Below are 24,256 nucleotides of genomic sequence, written 5' to 3'. Positions count from 1 at the left end.
TCCGCATAACAATTTCGAATTGATTTTAAATAATGTGGAGTTGTAATCACTTACTAATTTAAAATCTTGTAGCCTAAAGTGCATCCACTCATAACAAGCTTCAGCAAGAATAACTTTTTTTTATGATCATACCTTTCTTTTCCACAAGATACATGGATCTTTTATTGTAAGATACTCCATTTTCAATCCCTCATGGAGATGATGACGAAGGAAAATCATAGCTTTTGCTTTGCCCTGACTGGATTTCGTATTTCCTTCTTTAATAGTTTTCCCAAGATTCATAGCATCCAGGTGGATTTCGACATCAAGTACCCATGGCAAATAATTATTACCGTTAATATCAAGGGTGGAAAATTCTAATTTTGTGAGTTTTTTCATGGTAGCACTATCATAAAATATTGTACTTATGTTATAAATTTAATAGATATTGAATATACAAAATAACTTAAATTTATTAATTGTAACGAAAGGGAAAAAATCGACATACCTTTAAAACATACCTTTAGTAGAGAAAATGACGGGAGCTCGTGCTGATAATGTGTTGTGAAATTGAGAAGCACGACGGGAACACAGATATAGAGAAAATATATTATAATAATATTAAATATATAAAATAAAATAACTAAAGCCATAAAATAATTAAAATTATAAAATTAGATAATATGAAAATTAGTGAAATTTTGAAGTAAAATTCTTACCAATGTATGTGTAATTTTAAGATCCACTAAATACCACTATTTATAGGCAAAGTGGTAAGTAGGATGTAAACTTATATGGACACCAAACATGAATAATTACACGACACAAGGACAACAAGAAAAATGACATATGACTTTTCTGGACATCTATTTATTATTATAATATTCATAATATATATATATATGTTTCAATTTTTTTCCAGAGGGGAAGGCAGAAAGATAGCAAAGTATTTTTCTTTTCATACTCTTACTGAAAAGGAAAAGATAAGCAATCTAATGAAAATCCACGTGTCATTACATAATAGGATAGTTCATATGTCGAGAGATACGGGATGGACCCATGTTTTCTTCTGTTTCCAATTTCTTCTTCTTCTTCTTCTTCTTCTTCCAAATTTGCGGTGGTGATTGAATTAGTTAAGCATCATCAATGGCATTGTGCGGACCGAGCCACCAGCTCGCTTTAATCTCCGGCAACGGGCAACAGAGAACAAGATCACATAGCAGAACCAAAAGAGGATTCATAAAATTTCAGGCATCGACGAGCTCTGAAGCGGCGGTGTTCGAGGAGGGGCAATTAGAGCGGCCCAATTGGTCTGGACAGACCCCTTTGTCTCGCCTTGTCGGTGCTCTCATTTCCTTCAAACCCCTCTATTCCATTCTTAAGCTCGGCGCCAGACAAGTTTTAATCAGGTTTACTTTGTGTAACGCTTATTTTAGGGAAATTGATTTTGGTTTTGGGTTTTTGTTTAATGTAGTTTTGGTATGTGGGTTTGAACAGTACAGCGGAGAAGAAGAACATTCCATGGCGAAACCTGACTTCCGATATTTTGGAGTCAGACGTTTATAAGGAACTCGAGAGTGTTCAAAATCCCTCCATTGTCTATCCTGATTGTAAGTTTCCAATCTTATAAGAATAATATCACATCAAACCAGAAAATTAGTAAGCCTAACGAATTCATGTTGTTTTGTTAGGACAATTTTATCACTATAGTGTACAAGCTTTAAGAGAGATTGTTTTTCTTATGGAACCAACACCTTTCTACAAGATCATACAAACTCTACTGTGTAGAGTAAACTGAACTTCAAGGAACTTGTAGGTGAGAAAAGTATTGACTGAAAAAGCAAAATTCCGAAAAGACATATTTACTGACTAATTTTGTGGTCATTCTAATAGTTATAACTCTGCTTCAAGTTAGATCATTAAAGGAAAAGACACACCCATATGTGAAAGAATGCAACACTAAAAGAAGAGTTGCATACCATGTATTCAAACAGTTAATTTCTTCACCTTGATGTATTACTGCATTATGTGTTTTAGTTTTTTAGTTTTCCTTTGACCTGTAGATTTCTTAAACTTTTGAGTTGATTGATGATTTAGCGAGTTACATAGTTTAATGTTATAAGATGGTCAAGTCAATACTTCCAAAAGATAATAGGTTTTTGAATTGTTGTAGGGTGTCCTGTCATTGCAGTTTGCGCCAGTACCATCTTATTTCTTATCCATACAAACTAAGAATTATTAGTTAGAAACTCTTAAGTGATAAGCACGTTGATTGGAATGATTTTTCAAGTGTTTAAAAATTAGGTTCTCTTTGATAGTCAATTGGTTTTTTGTTTTCTCATTTCTAAGTTTATGCTTGTTTCTACTTAATTTCTCTATTATGTGCTTTTACATATCTTTAAGAAATACTTGAATTTCTAGTCAAATTCTAAAATAAAAAACTATTTTTTTTATTTTTCAAAATTTGACTTGTTTGTTGAAATTTGAAAACGTGAGCGAGATGTAGATAACAAAGTAGAGAAACTTATGAATGGAAGTAGTATTTATAAACTTAATTTTCAAAAATAAAAAACTAAATGGTTATCAAATAGAGTATTAGTATTGAAAACAACAATGGATTTGACCATGGAGAAAGAAAACACTGTATACTTGCATCATATATATCAAGGGATCTTTTTAAATCTCTTTTATTTAATATTAGCATTGGAAGTTTTCTGAAAGCTTGTTCTGTAATTGATCAGAATATTGCTCATGTTGAACAGATTACCTAAAGCCTTTCCATGCATATGACGAGGGTAATCTCTCATGGCTTGTAAGTGACTATTCTACAGAATCTAAGCATCAATTGGGCCGACTTCCATACGTCGAACAAAAGTTGAATATGATGAGTAAATACCTGCTATGCTTGTAAGTCATAGTATATGTTCCTTGTAGGCTGCAGCAGAAGTACAGCCCGCAACCATGTCGATGATTATGCGAGCGGTACCGAATGCCTCTTCGGTAGATGAAGCGAAGGAAATAGTATTTGGAAATTGGCTTCGTAGGATTGAAGAGCATCATCTGAAGTATTCAGGAAACCCTATTCTAGACATTCTTGACATTGGTTGTTCAATAGGTTTTGGTACAAGGCAACTGGCTGATAAGTTTCCAACAGCTAAAGTAACAGTGAGTAAATTTCCTCTCCATTAGCTTCCCTAATGAAAAACTTCAATTCTTTGAAGCTTGTATAGGTAATTAACCTTCAGTTTTGTTTCAACTTTTTATGTCTGATTCATTTGCTATAGGGACTTGATTTGTCTCCTTACTTCCTTGCTGTGGCTCAATACATGGACAAGAAAAAAGCTCCAAGAAAGAATGCAATAAGATGGTTGCATGGAAATGGAGAAGACACTAGCTTGCCTTCAAGATCTTTTGACTTACTTTCCATTTCTTATGTGGTAAGAATTCTTCTTTGATCAAACAATGTCCTAAGAAATTTTCCCGTAAAGGAGAAAATTTGAGGTGGTTTACAGCTACAATTTTGTAGTTATATAGAGTGAAATTTTCAAGTAATCTATAGTCTCTGATGTCTTGGAAAGGTTAGGATTGGAAGAACTCAGTTGCTTTGTAACACTAGGATCAAAAAGATATTGGGGACCAAAGTGGTTGGCTAAAACAAGGATTAAACTACAAACACATGGTAGTCAACTCATTTCAAGACCCAATATGTAAGCAGCTGTAGGACTTTTAAGAAAGTAAGAATGCCCGTTTTGAAAACTAAGATCGCGTTTGATAATCATTTGATTTTTGATTATTGATTTTTAAAAATTAAGTGTATAAACACTATTTCAACTTATAAGTTCATTTGTTTTATTATCTAACTTTCCCAATGAACTAAGCCTGATTTTGAAAACTAAAAAAGGTATTTGTTTTAAAAACTTATTTTTGTTTTTAGAATTTGACCAACAATTCAAATGTTTCTATCAGATAGGTGAAAACCAAATTAAGGAATTTGGGAGGGGTAAATTTTAAAAATAGAAAACTAAAAACGAAATGGTTATCTAACGAAGTCTAAAAAAATGTAGTTTTTATACACTTGTTCTTGTGTCTGTAATTTACCTAAGAATCCAATTGTTTCATTACACGAGGTGAAGATCATGGTAATGAAATTGTGAGAAAGCAAGCACAATTTTCAAAAACAAAAAACTAAGTACAAATTATTGTCAAGTGAGACCTGTATTGTCCAGTTATATAAAAATTTACTTAGTATTAACCTACCATGATTGTTGTCTATGATATTTTAGTTCCATGAATGTCCCCATGTAGCAATAGTGAACATCCTCAAGGAATCATTTCGAGTTCTTCGGCCTGGTGGCACAATTGTAATCACTGACCAAGCGGTAAGTTGTCTATGCTTTTTTTTTTTAACTAGTTGAATACTATGTACGTTGCACATGAGTGTTTTCATAATAGCAAATCTAATACAGTGCCTTCTCTGTCTTGTGCAGTCTAAATCAAAGGTTGTTCAGGTATGATTAGATATACATTAATTATTTACACGTTTGAAAAAAAGTAGCTTAAAAAAGTTTATTAAATCTTGATGAATTTGGATATCATGTTGCAGGAATTGTCCCCAGTACTTTTTACCTTATTAAAAAGCACAGAACCTCATCTAGATGAGTATCACCTTACTGATTTGGAAGAAAAGATGAGAGAAGTTGGCTTTGTGAATGTGACATCAAGACTCACAGACCCAAGACATGTTACAATAACAGCAACAGTTCCACTTTGATGATAAGTATTGAAAACTTCATAGGTTTATTAACAATAATAATTCAGACAATTTTGTAGAATACAAGTTTGAATTGAATTGGTTGTGTTTATATTTTTGTATTGGGTTCAGTCCTCAGATTACTTGCTGCTTGACTGATTCATGTGACAAGTCCTAATCTGTGAATTGTTTGTAGAATCTAATGGAAGTTAAAACTTTTAGTAAAGATGGGGAAGGATCTTGGCTTTCAGTTGGTTCATATTTAGAACTAATGAAAGGTTGTGATTGAGTTTGAGTTTGAGTTTGAGAACACTTGCTAAGAAAGAAGAGACCACTCTTAAATAAAACACTATCCATTAGGGATGTTGACGGTTTGATTTTGTGAGTCAAGTCAAATCTGAACTGAAATTGAAATAAAAACCTAATCAAACCAAACTAAACTGAACTGCAAAATTCAATTTACGTGGTTTGGTTTTACAGTTTGAAAAAAAAGATAGTTGAAGGAAAAGAAACCTCAAGCGTCTTTGATGTAGACCAAATCAAATCAAACTGTATTTTTCTTTTGTTTTATTAATATTTAAATTGAATCTAACCGATACGGTAAAAACTGATATTTCGATTTGGTTTGGTTTGGGTTTATTTTTTTTCAATTTTTTGGTTCGGTGGGTGCAACCCTACTTTTGTACAAAGCACTAATAAAATGTTAAACAACTTTGTGAGCATATATAGAATTCATTGGCTAAGTTCCTTTTCTGAAAAATCTTTGAAATGGTTTTAAATATTTTTTTAAATTTTAAAATTAACTTCTAATAATTAACAAATTATATAAAATGATAATGTTAATTAGTTAACAACAGCCTAATATACTCTAAAATTAATCTCCAATACATTCTAAAAATCCTTCTTCAATTTGATGGGGAGAATGGGTAATCCATGAAACAATTTTATATAAATATCTATAAGGATAAGAACAATTCCAATTGACAAAAAGAGCATAGTTCAACGGACATCAAATGCACTAAAAAAATTATCAACTTCGAGGTTAGAGGTTCTATCCCCACTCCAAAACTTGTCACAAAAAAAAAAAAAAAAAAAACTATTGCAAATTAATGGGTTGTATGAAATAGGTGTAAAATGTAATGTATTTCTCTTAGCATATCAGTAAGTAATGTATCTCCAAATTAACTATAATAATAAGAATATGTAAATTTGAGTCGATAGATAAAAAATTAATTATCATCTCAACAGTCGATGATTCGATTTCAAAATTCAACTAAAATAATTGCGAGTTTGACATTTAAAAAAAAATAAATGAAAACAAAGCAGCTGACTAGCTCATCTCAAAACAATAGTTTAAGAGATTGGGGAAAAATTCCACTACACAAACTCCTCGAGTGATGATCAACCCAATGTTCTAATCAAACTCCTCGGGTGATGATCAACCCAATGTTCTAATTTTGTTATATTTGTAAATATTTTTCACAACAATATATATATATATAATTATCCAGACTAAAGATGTCCACGAGGTGGTATTGGGATGTCATTCTCCATCTTCATCCCCACTCCCCATTTCATTCTCTATCTCGACAAAAAATTTTCCCTATTAGTTTTTTTATATAAAAATTAATTAATTTAAATTACTAATATAGATAAATTTGAATTAAATAATTAACTCTGTCACTAAATTATTTATTATGGTTAATTTTATATAATAATTTAAATTTAAAGATAAATTACTTAAATTTTTTTCAATATCTTCCAAGTGGACATCTGTAGTCCCGGCGGTATCTTCCAATCCACTCCAATGACCTCTTAGTTTGGTGTTCCAACCACCACCCACCATTTCTTGTGCAGAAATCTAAATATGAATTATCCAAACTACGTCAAATAAAAAGAAGCGGAAAATAGTTTCATTTATCCCTAACTTTTAGGTTTTATTTCTATTTTGGTATTCAAAGTTTCAAAATATTATATTTTTATCTTTAAATTTTGAGTTTGAGTTGAATTTAATTCTTTAATTTTATAATATTATAATTTTTTCCATTGTAGTCTATGACTTATTTCAATTTGGTTCATATGATTCAAGATTTACACTTTTTTAACATTGATTTTTCTTTAATATCTACTAAATGTTTATTAATCAACTTGAAAGAATTAAAAAACTTATAATCAATTAAGTTTTACTATCTTTTCATCACTATTAAAATTAAGGTTAAAATACTATATTGATCCTTATATTCTGAAATGTGTGCAATTTTAATTCATTTACTTTTAATAAATCTTAAATTTAGTTTTTCAAATTAATTTGATATGTAAACATGTTTTCAAAATTTAAAGTAAAAATGTTAATAGATATCAAGAAGTTTTTAATAAAAAAATCAACATTAAAACCAACATATGGACTAAATTTAAGATTTATTGATTGTATATAAATTAAAATTGGATATTGGAAAAAATATATTAAAATTGAACAAACTTCAAATCATTTGGACGAAAATAGTATTTAGATATAAAACTAATTTCAAAATTGTACTCATAATTATTTTAAATAATAGATTATTTATATATAATAAAAGGAATTCCTCTTCATCAGGGTCGTCAATTGATCCGTCTGTCTTCCCACTCAGCGTATAACAAAAAACCAAAAAAACGAAAATCCAAACCGATTCAATGGTTTGGTTTGTTTTTTAGTATAAAATTGGACATATTGCTTTGTATTTGGAGAAAACCTAAAAGTATTGGTTCAGATCTGTTTTTTATTTGAAAAACCAATCAAAACCGAACCGAACCAATGATATAATATATATACCCTCGAAAATAAGCTCTTCATTAAGAATTTTTTTAAAATATAATTATTATGGTGCATGTATATTTGATGTTTAGATAAAAGACCAATTATTATCAAACATGTAAGTTTTTTAATTTAGAAAAGTGGCAAGAGAAAAAATAAAAATGTCAAATTTCAATTTATAAAAAAAGAAATAGACCCAATTTTAATTAAAGTTAGCAAAAATGATCAATTCTAAACAAGGTGGAAACAAAAATAAAAAAAAAAAAATGGAAGAAAAAAAGAAAATATAAAAAATTGAGAACCAAACCGATCAAAATAAAATCAAATAATTGGTTTTTTTTATTGGACATTGATTTGGATCCCTTCCTTATTAATTGGTTTGGTTTGATTCTTAGTTGACCTTAAAACTGACAGAACCGGACCGACTATCACCGCTTCTTCTATGATAAGTCTACGATGGACGTTTGACTACCACGATTCCATCAAATCGAACGGTCAAAGTTTGTTATAGAATACGGTTGCAACTAGTACAGAACGCATAAGATTATGGGTTACTTCGTCTTTGGCCGATCCTTCCATCTTCTTTGAAGCAGAGAAGGCAACTGAAAGCCGAGTTGGTTCTCCAGGCTACCAATTTTCACATCCAATCACTCAGCTCATTTTCAATTCACTTGAAAATTCCTTAATTCATTTTGATTTTCTCAAATCCATCTTTCATTTCAAGGAATTGTTTTTTTCGTGTTTCTCTGATCTCGATTTTGATCTCACGATCTCTCGGATCTCCTTCTTATTTCTCCATGGAGGAGGAGCAGCAGAAGAAGGCGAAGGATCAAGAACTCTTAGTGGATCACGAAGAGAATGAAGCAATTGAGCTTGTTCTATTTCAAGTTTCTGAATGTTATGTCTATTTGGTGAGTAAATTATGCCCAGCACGTCTTACAGAAATCGAAGTTTTTAGTTCTGATGCAGAAATCTTAAGCTTTCTGTGGACTTCTTTTCCGAATAGTATAATGTGAAGTAGTTGTTAACACTACAGTTGATTTGTATATTCTTGGAAATTGCTGATATCATGTTTTGGCTTTTTTGTGCATTTGTCGTATCAGTATCTTCCCTTTGTGAAAGGGTTTTTTTTTTTCCTTATATATAATTTCTTGTTATGCTTACGTCCTATTCCTACTTTCGGGAATCATGCAATTGAGGTATCTTAGTTATGAAGATGTTTGATATCTTGTTGGTGCGTTTAATTTGTGGTGCTGCGTTTCTGTATCCACATTTTGTCTTTTTGGGATAATGTTTATATGAAAAAGGAGAGAAAACTAGTGTACTGTATCTGCTGGTTTTTTACTTCTGTATAATGTGAAGATACAAGATGTTTTCGTGTGTATGTATGATAATATTAGGTTCTGTTGGTTATTTTATTTCTTCGAATTAACTGTTTTTCTAGTACTTAATCTAATTTTTTATGATTTTCTGCAGATACCGCCAAGAAAAAGTGCGGCTTCCTACAGGTTTTAATTGTTCCTTGTTAAACAATGGATAATACTGTATATTTCTATATGATCTAGATGTAGTACAGAAGTCTTGTTGTTTACTAATATTATGTCCCCTAGATCAAATTGATGATTTCATTATTTGGTTTTCCAATATTAATGTGTCTGCTGTTGACTTATAATCCCAAATTTAAGTTAATATAACAGAGAATATAACTAGTAAAAGAATTTGGACGTATGTATCAACTAGATGACTGAAATTTAGTTAGATCTAGAAATATCCCTCAAGACGTGCATTTTATCTTTGAGGAGTCTTATGTTCTTTTCATATCCTCATACTATAACTTTTATTGCGTTGACACAATTCCTGGCCTTTTCTTTAATTTATGCCCATTCAGTAGCTGTTCATTATTATCGTCTGTAGGGCCTGTCAGCACCCAACAAACATTGAATAATGGGAACACAAAGGACCACACTTTAGAACTGAAGTGTAAAATACACATTACACACTTCACAATAATAGCTATTAGCACCCAAGAGTCACTGAACTGTTGTTTCTCTTACGCTTAGTCATTATGATCTTTCTAGTTATATTGAGCGACTAACTGATACGACTGTATTTTAAAACGTTCCTTGCCTTTCAAACATGTAGAATCTCCACCCCCACCTCAAAAGAAAAAGAAAAAATAGTGACAATAAAAATGAAGTTCTGTTTATTGTTTTATTTCATTTTACTCTGTTCATTGTTTTATTTCATTTTACAAGCTCAGTTTCTATATATTTTTTTTAAAGTTATTATTCATTGCATTTAAAAATTTAACATTATTATAAATGTTTTTTTTTTTTTGGTAGGAAACATAGACATTTTGTTAATATGATGAAATTATAAAAAAGGGAGAAGTCCTATCTGATGGATGATGAAAAAAAAATTTCAATCGGTCATGAGATTAGATTAGCTTAATTACGAAAAGGAGGACCCAATCTCCACCAACTAAGGAGACAATAAAATGATAGATGTGAGAAAGCCCACATCTAAATTCAGCCAAGGAATCTTGTTTTCTTTCTTCTAGAATGCTGGCTGAACAATATAGGCCAGAGACCCGAATGCTTCAAAAACGAAGTCCCAAAAGGTTCTTGCCTGTATGCACCAAGTAAAGACGTGGTTTTGGGAGTCCTCATCCTTATTATATAGAATGCAGCAGTTTGGTGAGATGGATATTCATGGAGATCTTTTTTGAAGCTTGTCATGGTATTAAGACACAAATGGCTAAACTCCTAAATGAAGAACTTCACCTTTTTGGGATATGGACCTTTCCAGATGGAGAGGTTTTGCAGCCAATTTTTCCCATTGATATGATAGGGATCTAGATAGTGATTTTGAAGAAAAAACCCTTCTTTTTCCAAATTCCAACACCAAAAATCCAAGGATCCATTTAGAGTAACCACATCAAGAGTATCAATAACATTGGTCGATTATAGATCATAACATAATAGTTCTCTTTTTTCTTCCTTTTTTTGGCATGTTTTGTGTGTGTGAGTGTGTATATAGGTCTACATTGGTTTATCCCTAGCTGTGAAGAACAGATGCTTTAGTTTGATAATGTATCTTTGTTTGATCTTTGATAAATAAATCCACTACATATGTTCACCATTTATGACTTAGTTATGAAAATCCATTATATACTAGTCATTTATAACTTAGTTTTCAACTTGGTTCTGGTTACCTTAAGGGCTGATGAATGGGATGTGAATAAATGGGCCTGGGAGGGAAAACTAAAAGTCCTTAGTAAGGGAGAAGAATGCATTATCAGACTTGAAGATAAGACCACAGGTGAGACCATCTCTTAGTTGGTTGCTACAAAAGAAGTACTGTGTATCTGTAGTATTAAAATGGTAGGTGAATTATATTATCGCTGATGAGGTATAGTTGGTGTGTTTCTAAAGATTAATGCTGTTTATTATTATAATAGGTGAATTATATGCCCGGGCATTCTTGAGAGATGGAGAACAGCATCCAGTTGAACCTGTAATTGATAGCAGCAGGTTGATTTTATTTTGAATTGAAGTCTAATCGACATACTAATAACACTCTTTGTTGGCCTAACCTTTTATGTCTAAATTGCAAGTTTTGTTGAGGTTGCTAGTCCAAGTAGTTAACTGCTGTTGTAGTCAGCGTCTAAAAGTTAGAAGTACAGTTGTTCAGATGGATATATTTATTGGCATCTTTATCTTATTTTAACGCTTATTTGAAGGTGTCTGATGTAATGTTTAACTATTGCAGATATTTTGTTCTTCGCGTAGAAGAGAATATTGGTGAGATGACCATCTCTCTCGCCCACATTTTCCATCTAATAATTATCTCATTATAAAACACTAGCTGGTTCGCATTTTTGTGTAATTTTTTGTCTTTGGTCAATTAATTAAGTAATTCATTCTTCCCCCTCATCTCACTTGACCTGATGTTCACTCGTTGAATGAGCAATATGAGGTGAAATGTCATGAAATAACATAAAATAATACCACAAAATGTTTTAGTGAAGTAATTCCTTCCCATAAAAGGTCATCTGTCTACATTCTTGCATGAGTGGTGCTGAAATAGCTGTAATGGGGTATTTATTTGTGAAACATGCGACCGGCTAACACTTGATTCTCTTGAGGGGGGTAGAGGTAGAGGGGGAGAAATAGAGACTTTAGAACAAAGTCAATTTGGATTGAATAATCAATAAATGTGAAAGATCTATATGTATATATGCAGATGGTCGCCTCCGGCATGCATTTATTGGCATAGGATTTCGAGAAAGAACGGAGGCTTATGACTTCCAAGCAGCTTTGCACGATCATATGAAGTACACTGCCTTCTACTCTGCAATTATTCTATTTTTCATATAGTTGGTCATTCTAAAAATAGAATTTGCTAGGGATGTTGAAGTATAATTGCATCTTTGAATGATGATATGGTCTACCACTAGTAAACCTAATGCACATTTTACATCCATTTTTGAAAAAAGATATCTCAACAAAAAGAAGAGTGCAGAAGAGATGGAACAACAGTTTCAGAATACATCCTCAGTTGATTACAGTCTGAAAGACGGCGAGACTATAGTTCTTCAATTAAAAAGCAACGTAAGCTGATTTTAAACTCGTTAGTCACTTCATTGTGATTTATCTCATCTTTACACTTTCTTTGTTATCACCAACAGAAAAGCACTAGCAACGTCAAGAAGTCTTCTGATCTGGATCATGTGAAAATTTCTTCATCTGAAGAAGGCAACACAAAAAAAGAGTCAATTTTTTGTATCAAACCACCTCCCCCTCCTCCAGCTCCACTTTCACCTGTTACATCCCAAAAGTCTCCTACAAATCTACCACAAAATATCAATTTGGAAGAACCTTCTAAGCACAAGACATTAGAACCTGCAAAAGAAGACTCCAATGCTGCTGAAGGTCAAAGCACACTTGATGTACCTGATGATGATTTTGGAGATTTTCAGACAGCTGGGTGATGACATGGACTGTGACATGGCACTTGTACATTCTCGAATACTCTAATCGTCTTCGGTTTTCAGTAGATTCACGCTACAAATTGCTTAGTTTTCACAAGATATCTTATGTACTGTTGTTAACCTTTGTTGTGAAATTAGCTTGAAGAGTTTCCAATAAAGAGTGATCCCAAAATGATGTGATTTTACCAAATCTCAGTGGTTTAGTTATAACTGTGATGAAGCTAAGGAACAAAAGGGAATATGGAATATCATGGAAAATTCTCTCTCTCAGCCTTTTCATTACTGTTCTTCGTTAGAATAAACTTTAATAAGGAAATCAATTTAGGTCATTTGTTAGGCGTTAGCCAGTGATTTGTAGCTATTTTGTTTTAATTCTATTTAAAATCAACTCAAAATTACCAATCTCAATAAAATTGCATGAAAAACTCTCGCTAAAGCAGCATGATAATAATATTAACGTAATCTTAACCTGGAAGCAAATGCCTCAAAATTGCATTAAATGAATCAAAGACTGGAACTTAAATATTGAGCCTTTGAGGAACAGTTTACAAAGGAAAAAAAGAGTTACCCATGGGAACTTACTACTTAGAGGCTCCTCAAAACAGAATGAAAGCATTCTTAAATAAACTAACTAACAATGTCAAATAACCAATTAACAGAACAACAAAATAAACTAAAACAGTCCTGAACTACATCATAACTATCGAACATTAACCATTTTAGACCGAAATTTTTATGAATTGTTTAAATTGATTTATTTATGAAACTTTAGAATATTAATCGATATACTTATTAGAATTGACATATGTCCAGCTAAAGAACTTAAACCTCTCATTTTGTGGTTGAAATTATAAAGTTTTAACTATTTTTTAAGAAAAACATTTAACTAGTTAAACTATACATTGACAGATACAAGCGAGGGACATAATAAGTTGCTGTTTTTATTGATTATCAAGAGTTGTGTACAGAATTCATAATGAATTAAATAAAAATAGTATTCATCTGTTTTGTTCCATGTTTTGAATCTTGATAAATCTCAATTTAGGAAGTTGTAATCCCAAACATTGAGGAAGTAGTTTTCTTTGATAATAATCTAAATCTACCATGAAATTCTATTTGTGCACAGAAAATAAAAGTTTTTTTAGTTCAACAATTTTTTAGTTGGAAGATTTCTAAAGATAGTCTATTTTTCGTATAATCTCCATTTAGATGAAAAATGGAGAAAGTGAGAAAAAAACTAAAATTCCTCACAAGCCAATTAAACAGATAATTAACTATTTAAACGAATTTTTTTAAAAACTTTATTTATTCAATTTTTTCTAAAGAAATTAAAGGAGAGTAATTTTTTGTGGGAATCCGATCTTCACAAATTCTTTTTGGGTGTATTTCACTCTAATTATATGGAGAATTTCTTAAGGATAGAGAATGAAATGGAGGCTAGAGACGAGAAAGCCTCAGCTATCCCTATCTCCTATCCGTCCCGTGGGCAGCTTTAGTTTCGAAACTAAATCTCTAGCACTTAACAATTAATTTTTTTTTGTTTTTTTTACAAAACTTAACCATTAATTAAACTATGCTGACAAAAAAAGGTAATTTTTTTTAACAAAGCATGAAAATTATCTAGAAATGAGATTAAGTAGGTAATTAGGCAATGTTGAAGAGGATAATAAGAATTTTCATTTTGCCATGTATTGACACGTGTCGAATAGTAAGGGTATAGGAATTTCCTCCATCTACGCTTCCAGTTGCTTTTCCATCCGGGTATTCTCATATTGGGCCTTCCAAATCCAAATTCTGATCAATCCTACAAACAATTATAATCCCCTTCTCAAGTTTTAGCCTTCTGGGTATCGCTAATTCACCCTATTCTTCAATTAGCAACCTTTCAAGTTTCCAGGTTCGCCTTTGCTCTTCTTCATCGCCTTGCTTTTTTTTATTATTATTATTATTATCTTCTTGTTGTTTGATCATCTGAATTTTGTTTTGATTGAGTTTCCCACTTTTGTGTTTGCTTCATCTTAATCTTCAGTTACTTAATCAAGCTGGGTATGATTGTATTGCAGTCCTTTTTGCTGGTAAAATTTGTTAGTTTTTTAGATGGTTTTTGATGATTACTGTAAATATGGTTGGAGTTTTCTAGAAATTCTCTCCAAGAACTTTGTTTCTATACTTTTTTTGTAAGTGAGCATGCAATTTTTGGGGTTGATGATATTGAAGTCTCTAAATTTCTGGCTTACATTTGTTAACTGGTGAGGATCAGAGTGAGTTTTTCTGCACAATTACTGCAGCTGCTAGCAGTAATTATTTTTAACATTTTGGTGTTTTTGAATTTGAAACTATGTTAGAGGATAAATTCTCTGTTTTATGAACTGATTGTTTGACAATAGTGTGTTCATTTGTTAAGAGAGTTAACAAACAATTATTTATTTTGTTGTTTTGAATTTGAAGCTATGTTTGAGGTAAATGTTCGTTGTGCTCTGTTCTATGATCTGATTGTGGAAATGGTATAACAAACAATCAGTTCATTGGAAAAGAAAACTAGTGAAAGGATATGACAATAGTGTGTTCATTTGTTAAGAGAGTTTAAAGGGTTTCTCTTTCATCAAATAGGTAATATTTTATGCCAATATGAGAATAGCTCTTGTATTATATGGAGAGATCATTCCTAAATGCTCATTATTGCATTGTTTGAAACATTTCCCCTAATCTTAAGGCTTCTGAAAAGTGAAAACACACAATCACATTCCTTGCTTATCATGAGTTTTAGTTCCTTTTTTTAAATCATTTGTCATTCACAGTGCATAGAAAAGACATCTTGAATGTTCAAACCAGAAAAATGTCTCTAGGCCTATTACTTCTTTTGTCTTCAAAATTTCTTCTAAAGGGTGTTTTAAGTGTTTTTAAGTTTATTGTGCATTTCAGATTGCTATTCAAAGGCCCAGGATATTTTAAGGAATGATTTCACCACTTTTTTAAATTAAGTTGGGAGCTGTTTGTTTCACAGGTTTGAGATGGTTTTTGACAAGGATATAAGAAATCCATATTGTTTCATAGATGTTTACATTTAAAACCTAGGTAATTATTAGCTGAGGATAAAATATCTCATGGCATGAGAGTCTATTATCCTTTTTGAAGATGAAACTCTTTTCTTGGGAAATGCACAGGACTACAGGAGTGAGGACAGAGAAGTACTCATTAATTAATTTCAATTTAACGCCTAAATTAATTTTAATTGTTTCATATATATTGTTTATTAATTAATTATCTAATATTAATATTTTAATTAATAATCTTTTTTAACTAAGTCTAACAATGTAAATTATTTTCTACATGAGCAAGAAACCTATAAAATACAGACATTCTTTATCCCAAACATTTAATATCCATACCCATCAAATAATGTCCGTGATCCAAATGGGCTGTGAGAACCTACCAAATGATACCAGAGAAAACAACTCATAAAAAGATAGTTGCCTAAACATGTCTTAGAAATAGCTTGCTGATGGCCCATCAATTTTCTGTTTTTGGGTATGTACAGAAGTCCTGGCTTCGGCCTGCATTTTAATCAGTATGATGATGAGGTAAATACAATCTATTCTGGTGGATTACTTGATCTGTACCATGGTGCTACTTTTGCTAGATGGTATTCCATTTAGTCTTAGATGTTCCGGTATATGTATTCTCCAAAAGGAAATAAGATGATCATGTCTATCTTAAAGCCTTGATCATGAACTTTTAGCATGGCTGACTGGTCTTGATCTTCATAACCAAATGTGTGCATTGCAATAATCTACAGAACCAGTGACCTTGTTTGTTGTTTGTTGTTTCTGATTCTTATTTCATTAATCTGATTTTAAAGTGTGATTAAGAAATTAAAATTCCTACCTTCATATTTACCCCCTTAGTCTTGTTTCTTTTCTATATGTTATCAATACTAGTACTATTATCATAATTACTGCTTATGGATTTTGTTCTTCTTGTGATTCTGGTCTTTCGAACCTACTATGGTATTAAGTAGCTAGTTTAGAAACATATTGGGTTACAATATTTGATCGGATATGATTATTCTTTACTTGTACGGCCATCTATCAGAAAAATATGTTGCGAGTGGTGTATTATGGCCCGTTTGCTTTAGAGGTTTTCTAAATTATATGATGCTTCTTGCAGAAGAGGGAAGCATCATCTTATTTCTGGCTTTGGTGACTAAGGAGGAGCCATCACTATCGTCATATCACTCAAGAAAGCTGCCAGGAGTTTCTGAGTGGTTAAATCAAAATTTGAAATGGATGTAAAAGGCATTGCTTGGGTTGGGCGTTTGTATGAAAAGTTTGAAACTATGTGCCTTGAAGTAGAAGATATTATATGTCAGGTATGCATTTTTATTCAGCTGTATATTCCATCTCCTCCATCTTCTCTTCTCTGGTTCCATTATCTATTCAATTCATTCCTTGTCTGATTCTACTGTATGTTTCACTTCAATTTGTTGCTTGTCTGATGTTGTCACTCTTCTATTAACGTGTTCTACTCTCTTCTCATGACCTCGAGACAGGATACTGTTAAATATGTTGAGAATCAGGTGGAAGTAGTTGGGGCAAGTGTCAAAAGGTTCTATTCTGATGTCATGCAAGATTTTCTTCCACCATCTGAATTGAATGATGAGAAGGTGGCAGTTTGTAATTCGGCTCTTGACAATTATGAAAATGTTGTTATATGTAAGAAACCAATGATGGGAATGAAGATAGAGCGATCAAAATTTAATGAAGAAAAGTCAACTGAGAACTCAAAAGTAACTGCTGATACCAAAAGAGGTATTGTCCATAAGCTGCCACGTGGACATAACCATGCCAATGATCATCCCTACTTGGTATCTTCTCCATATTCTGCTAATAGATCCCAAATTGATGGGTATTCCAGAAAAAAAGATGATGAGAATATACATCATAAGCTAGACCTTGATGGTAGAGAATCTACAACAAAAGGATGCAAGTCTCTAACTGAGACTTCTCCAACAAACATTGAGAAGAAATATGAAAATGATGCATCATCATGCTGTGCAGTCTCAAATAGAAAATCCGAAGCTTCGAGCGAGCTGGCAGGTAATATGGAACCCACGTCGGTTAAAGACACAAGATGTAATTCAGTGATGGAAAGTTCTAATGAGACTGAAACTAAATCTGACAACATATTATCTGACATTTCATCAAATTCCATTGTGGACACTGAGAAGGAGACGAGACTTCTATCCTATGGTGATTCATCAGCAGAGTTGGATGGTAATTTTGTAATCTTCTTTTTCATGTCATACTTTCTCTTGCTCTTGCTTGGCAGCTGGAGATAATTCAAACCATTTGTGGGTCAGTTACAGTGAGGTAGTTTCTGAATGAGGATGTGTAGTAGTTTAATGGATATCCTGGTGAGGAAATCAATATACTTCATTTTGATCTAATCCCACCCAATTTAGATGTTTTCATGTGATGAGGGAAACTGCTTGAATGCTGGCTGTAATGATTTTTCAGCAAAATTGCATAAAAAGGCCATGGAAGATGCTGCTAAACTCATAGACTTATGCCAATCAGACCACCCCCATGATCAACTCACTTTAGCTTATAGTTTCATAGTAGGTATTTATCTGTTAGGAACTACCCTTTCTCCTTTCTTCTTTCTTCTGCCTTCTTCCTTTTTCACATTTCTTACCTCTCTTCTTGGCTATCACAAGTCTAATGGTTTGGCTTGCTGATGCACTTTAGCCCCTCAAAACAGAAGACATTCAACTGTCTTGGCAGATTGGCAACTCAGTGCACATAGCTTGAGTAGTTTCAACAACCCGTGGTAGTACAGCTAGTTACCGTAAAACTGTGAAAGACCGATCATCTTTCATTTAAACATCCAAAATAATATTATTCATTTTGGCACAGTCATTCTGCAAAGATGATTTTTTAAAAAACATATTTTGTTTTATTTTAGTGATCTGATAAACATTGTATGAATTGTAATTTAAACAGGAAGATCAGATTCTTGGAGTCTAGGTGAAATTGAGCTTGAACATGGAACAGACAACATTGAACAAGCAGATGAAGTAAAACTGGATGAAGAAGCATGCGTCTTAGTGAACAGAGACGACTTACGTTTTGATTCCAACGAAGAAGTCAAACAAAGACATTACAAGGTAACTCTATTTACTCTCCCCATAGCTTAATCCAACCCCAAGTTAACAAGTTTGTTTCAGTTCAGTTTTATACATCTTTCACTGAATCAACTACTTTTCCCTCAGAAGAAGTTGGCAGGAGCATTTTCTTTCACAAAGAAGTCAAAGAGGAAGCAAGAATACAAAGAGCTTGCGGTGAAGCATCATGGCTTTGATACAATCCCAAACCAGCAACATGAACAGAAACTACCAGCAGAAGACGTCTCAGAACATGATTGGCAGCTTCTCTAAGCTTGGAATCTGTTGAAACAGATGCCACCATGGTTGTTAATACCCTTGAATGGAGACAGTTTGTAAAAAAATAAACCCCATCCCCTGCTTGCTAAGGTGAGAAATCTATGAAAACAAATATCAAAATCTCATTGTGCAGAAACATTATCTATCTTCTTTGATAAAAGTGGCAAGAGCCAGTGGTAGTCTCTGAGTGTATCATGGGTAATTAATTCTTATAACCATGTTACTTGGTAGTTATGATGAATGTTTGTGCAGAGTCTTTCAAGATTTGAGTTTACTTTTGCTTCTGGGTTCTTCCTCTGCTTCTGCTGTCATTTTTAGATGATGAAGGCATTGAAGAGAAACCATAAAAAGAAAAACTGAATTTTGAAACTGTTTATATGTTTGATAACAACAGATGATCGAACAAGGATAGTTAAAGACGGATAAGGACCTATTTGAAATGACTTTTCAAGTAACGATATGTTGTAAATGTTGGAAAGGAAAAAGAAAAGAGAAAGCATCTTTTTGTGAATAATGGGCGATGTTCCATATAAAGTCAAGTGAAGGCGGCTGATAAAAACTGTTCAAGTTGTTGGCTGCCATCATTAAACTTTGAAAGAGAACAAGATGCACTAAAGTCTGAAAGTCACATATGGAAAAGATGAGTTTTCTTTTAACAAAAAGAAGAAATCAGAAATGATATATTATGTATTATGTTTAAAGGAATTTTGATTAACTTTAAAGTGTTGTTTACAAAAATAATTAAATATGATGACATTAAGCATTTTCTTCCTTTATATTTCTCTCTCCAACAACATCCATGTAAAGTAGATTGAGGAATAAATTGGAAAATATAAGGAGTATTTTTGGTGCATTTAAAAGTATTTTACCAAATAAAGAATATTATTTACAGTAAAAAAGAATTAGTTTTTTAATTGTTGACAAAAATAATAAATTTGATTTTCTCCCATCCCTCTCTACATAGAGAGGAGAGAGAATCATACTCATTGATTAATTTCTAATAAATGTTTAAAGTAACTTTAATTGCTTTATGATATTGTTAATTACTTAATGATCTAATTGAAATATTTTAATTAATTAAAATATATTTTTAATTAAATTCAACCATTTAAATTATTCCTTAAATAACCAAACAAACACAAACATTTAACTCTCAAATATTAATCATTCTACATATTTATTATTCCATACATGACTGACATATAATCAATATCTATATCCACCAAATAATATATGCGATCAAATGAGAATGTGAGAATGCAAAGAAAAAGGTAATTATCTAAAAACTAAATATATATCAGTTTATTTTAAATAATATTTTATAAATACTTTGTTATCAGTAATATGAACATAACTGAACTGATTAATACATATATTATTTTATCAATCAAAATGTTAAAAGTTCAAATTTCCAACTTCACATGTGGTTGAAATGATATATATATAAAATTAATAATTAGAGATTTGATAGTTAAAAAAATGGATATACACTTGAGAAAGCAAATGATATGTTTAACCAAAATGATGACTTGATGAGTAATAAAACATAAAAACATAGCAAATTTCCAAAACAAATGTATGTCACACCCATTTGCTAATTTAGAAAGCAACTTTCACTACAATGAATGCCACTGGGCCAGGCTTATGCTGGGCATCTATGGCCCACTTGGCCCAACTTTCCAATACCCAATATTAAATGACACTACTTTTTTGTTTTTGTTTTTGTTCCTCTTTTTTGCTTTTCATTCATTTGTTAATTAACTTCACTTTTAAGATTCAATATTCTTCCCCTTGTTTCCTTCCTCCCAAATAAAGGAACTTTCTGGATAAGACTTCAAATATGGTATATAGCTAAGTAATGCTGTTTTGTTATGGTGGGACCCTTCCATTTGCTCATTGAGAATTTTCCACCAAATTCACCACTATTTCATTATGGGTCCAATTCAAAAATTAGTCCATCATTTGCACCCAATTTATTAATCATTTACGTTATATTCTTTCGAATTTGGCTTTCATTTTGAGAACGCTACAACAAATCATAGATGAAAATAATGTTTATAAGCTTAATTTTTAAAAATCAAATAATGTTTACCATTTTGTGTTGAATTTTTTTAAAGAAATGAAAAGTGAAATAGTTAAGGTGATTGAATTAGAAGTAAAATTGATTAAGTTTTGATGATTTAGGCAGTAAATAATGCAAATTGGTAACCCCACAAACAAACGTGCCGTTAACGAAACTACATAAAAACAGAATAGAAACATCATAATTTGTGAATTATTGTTTCATTTGGTAATGTCTTGTCCTTTTTCCAACTTTTCTTGAGGATGTGTTAATCCAACTTCAAAGCGTGCCGCCTGCCAGATGGGTGGGGCTGTCGAATTCAACCTATCATACCTACAAGTCGTCGGCCTACCTCTCAACTCCATCTCGAAAAATTAAAAGACCTCACAATTTTTCATATAAGAAACATCAATTTTTATCTTGAGATGAAACATCTTGTTATCTAATAAAGTCTCTTTACACTCGATATATGTAGTTTTACTTCATTAATTTTAGTCGAAATACTAATGATTCATGGATCATGAAATATATTTGTACTAGCTTTCAATTGGATGAGTTTAGTAGGTCAAGACCATCAACACCTTTCTTTACAAATTGTGAATTTGAATTTTTATCCTTTAGTTCAATTGAAATATTCTTTAAATTAAAAAAAAAAAAGTATTCAAGAAGAAGAATATAGATGTTGGTGGTGGCCGTTCTATACTTTTTTTTTAGTATAACTGAGCAGTAATTGATATGTACCCATTTTATTAAAATAATAGACTCAAATTCTCATACACATTGTACGAAGAAAACTGTAGGTAAAAAATCTATAAACAATCTAGCATGTCAAGAAAAACTATACAATAAGTTTGATATCAATATAGAGGGGTGAATTAAAATTTTCACCATCATAGAAAAATCAAAACATATAATAAAATATCACTAATGTAAACTTATTATTAATAATACAGAATATTATTCGAAAAAAGATTAAATACTTATTTATTATTTAAAATACTTTTTTTATGAATTTTTAATTATTTTTAAAATTATTCATTGAGGTTGATATTTTTATCAACATTTCTATCCACTAAGACGTATGGTATCAAAGCCCTCTATGATATACCTAACGCATATGTTATATATATTTTATATATATAAAAAAAAAAAAGATTTGATAAGATGAAATTAAAACTCAAGGTCAAATTTGACTCATGCTCGGTATTAAATATTTAAAAATAGGAAATAGAAAATTCTAAAGATTTATTTTTCAACGTCAATCTTTTTATAATGTTGCTGAGATGTCCAAAATTATTAAAAATTTCTATATTATATATGTGTATATATCAGGAATATTTATGATATGTATTGATTGCAAGAGACAAAAAATTATTTTGAAATAGCAAAAACAGTTTTAAACTCTCAATATTGAGGCTACTATTTATTGGCATGTGACCATTATTTCGTTTGTTACATGTATGATTATTTATTTATATTTCTAAAAAAATATGATCATTTATTTATTAAAAAAATTAGAATAAAATATCTTTTTTAACCTTAGGTTTTTGTGCTATTTGGTCCCTAAATTTTAAATGCTATACATTTGGTCTTTAAATTTTGTGTTTTGTTTCAATTTAGTCCCTAAATTTCAAAATATTATAATTTTACCCTTGACATTTGTGATTTGTTTCAAGGGTTGTTTTTAAACATAGAAAAATGAATCAAAATATTTACAAAATATATCAAATTTTAGAACTATCAATGATAGATGTTAATAGACACGGATAGATTTCTATCAATGCCTATAGTGACATTGATAGATACCGATAGACTTCTATCAGTAACATCTATCATTAATAGTTCTAAAATTTTGTTATATATGATAAATATTTTCAACAATTTTACCATTTGAAATAATTTTCCTTATTTCAATTTATTTCAATTTGGTCTTCATATTTCAAAATTTTACATTTTTTAACCTCAATTTCTGATTAAATACTCACTTTTAACCATTGATGCCAATTTCTATTAATTAATTAAAATAATTATGAAGTAAAATTTTGAATTTGATTTTAAAAGTGATAAAAAAATAGTGAAACTTAATTAATTATAATTCTTTTAATGATTTTTAATTTATTAACCTAAATTAAAACTAAAGATAGAAAATGAGTATTTAGTGAATAATCGAGTTTAAAGGGACCAAATTGAAAGAAAACTCAAATGTCAAGGATAAAATTGAACCTTTTGAAACTTAAGGACTAAATTGAAATCAAACTCAAAATTTAAAGACTAAACGTATAACATTTTAAAATTTATGAACTAAATAGAAACTAGACCCAAAATTTAGAGACAAAAAAGTAATTTTTCCAAAATTTTAGTATCATTTTGAAATCAATAATACAGAATCCAGTGAAGCCAAAAAAGAGAGCAAAACAAGCAGCGGCAGAGATAAACTATAGTCCAATTTCTTTGAACTATAATTTATTTTTAAATCTTAAAATATATAACAACTCATTTATCTAATTTCTAAAAATATAAGTTCAATGATTTTCAACGAATAGGTTATTAAATTGTAAAACATTATCGGTCAAACATATTGTTATTGTAATATTTATTTTTTTATTTACGTCCAATAATTATCAATTATATATAAGTGGTATATTATTACAACTTATTAGAGAAATCTGTGACTCATTTCCTATATAATATACCATAGATTTACCACATCGATTGCTTAATGGTAATTAAATAATGTGAATTTAATTTTCTTTTTCTACCAATGGTTATTGTTTGCATAGAATATTTTTTAGTTCAATTTGGTCTATTATCGATTTATGATCATATCAATAGAATAAAAAAGCAGTATTCTTTCAACAATTCTTTTATGATTATTTGCTATTTGATTTATTATTGATATACTATACCATAGTATAAGAAAGAAATGTGTACGTATTGTTTCCTATAAAATGTATGATTGATATTGAAGGCAAAAAAATAAAATTACATAAATACGACTAAACAGATCGTGGTTTTTTTTAAAAAAGAAAATTATGTCATAATTTGGAAAAATCAAGGGTGGTTGTTGTATATTTGCAAGTAATGGAGAAAAATGTGAATTGTCACACCCATTATTTAAAAAAAAAAAAAAAAAAAAAAAAAAAAAAAAGAGATCACATTATTTATATCCAACAAAAGATTAAATAAAAAAAAAAAATCATTTATGACATGCTTCAGATTAAAATAAGGGTTTAAAA

General features: G+C 30.8%; 2 protein-coding genes across 5 annotated transcripts; both read left to right on the top strand.

Moving 5' to 3' along the window:
* The first annotated feature begins 1,075 nt into the window (after window positions 1-1,075).
* LOC120088974 lies at window positions 1,076-12,706 on the top strand. The gene is made up of 16 exons (XM_039046413.1): window positions 1,076-1,388; window positions 1,477-1,589; window positions 2,742-2,791; window positions 2,914-3,144; window positions 3,264-3,416; window positions 4,263-4,358; window positions 4,467-4,487; window positions 4,583-4,747; window positions 8,210-8,434; window positions 9,000-9,031; window positions 10,744-10,844; window positions 10,984-11,056; window positions 11,295-11,326; window positions 11,769-11,859; window positions 12,022-12,136; window positions 12,214-12,706. Exons 1-16 carry the CDS (start codon window positions 1,126-1,128, stop codon window positions 12,514-12,516), a joined length of 2,064 nt encoding a protein of 687 aa, XP_038902341.1. The 5' UTR covers window positions 1,076-1,125; the 3' UTR covers window positions 12,517-12,706.
* Window positions 12,707-14,256: 1,550 nt separating this feature from the next.
* Window positions 14,257-19,227, top strand: LOC120088591. 4 transcript variants are annotated; one of them, XM_039045995.1, is made up of 6 exons: window positions 14,324-14,413; window positions 14,546-14,591; window positions 16,684-16,885; window positions 17,062-17,789; window positions 18,519-18,682; window positions 18,788-19,227. In XM_039045995.1, exons 4-6 carry the CDS (start codon window positions 17,138-17,140, stop codon window positions 18,950-18,952), a joined length of 981 nt encoding a protein of 326 aa, XP_038901923.1. In that variant the 5' UTR covers window positions 14,324-14,413; window positions 14,546-14,591; window positions 16,684-16,885; window positions 17,062-17,137; the 3' UTR covers window positions 18,953-19,227. The 4 variants fall into 4 exon arrangements, with proteins under 4 accessions (XP_038901922.1, XP_038901920.1, XP_038901923.1 ...); XM_039045993.1 differs by having other exon boundaries at window positions 14,325-14,413; window positions 17,066-17,789; XM_039045994.1 differs by lacking the exon at window positions 14,546-14,591 and having other exon boundaries at window positions 14,257-14,413; window positions 17,066-17,789; window positions 18,791-19,227.
* The last annotated feature ends 5,029 nt before the right edge of the window (window positions 19,228-24,256 follow it).

Source organism: Benincasa hispida, chromosome 10 (assembly GCF_009727055.1).
Source record: "Benincasa hispida cultivar B227 chromosome 10, ASM972705v1, whole genome shotgun sequence".
Lineage (NCBI taxonomy): Eukaryota > Viridiplantae > Streptophyta > Magnoliopsida > Cucurbitales > Cucurbitaceae > Benincasa > Benincasa hispida.
This window is presented reverse-complemented; position numbering and strand designations above follow the sequence as displayed.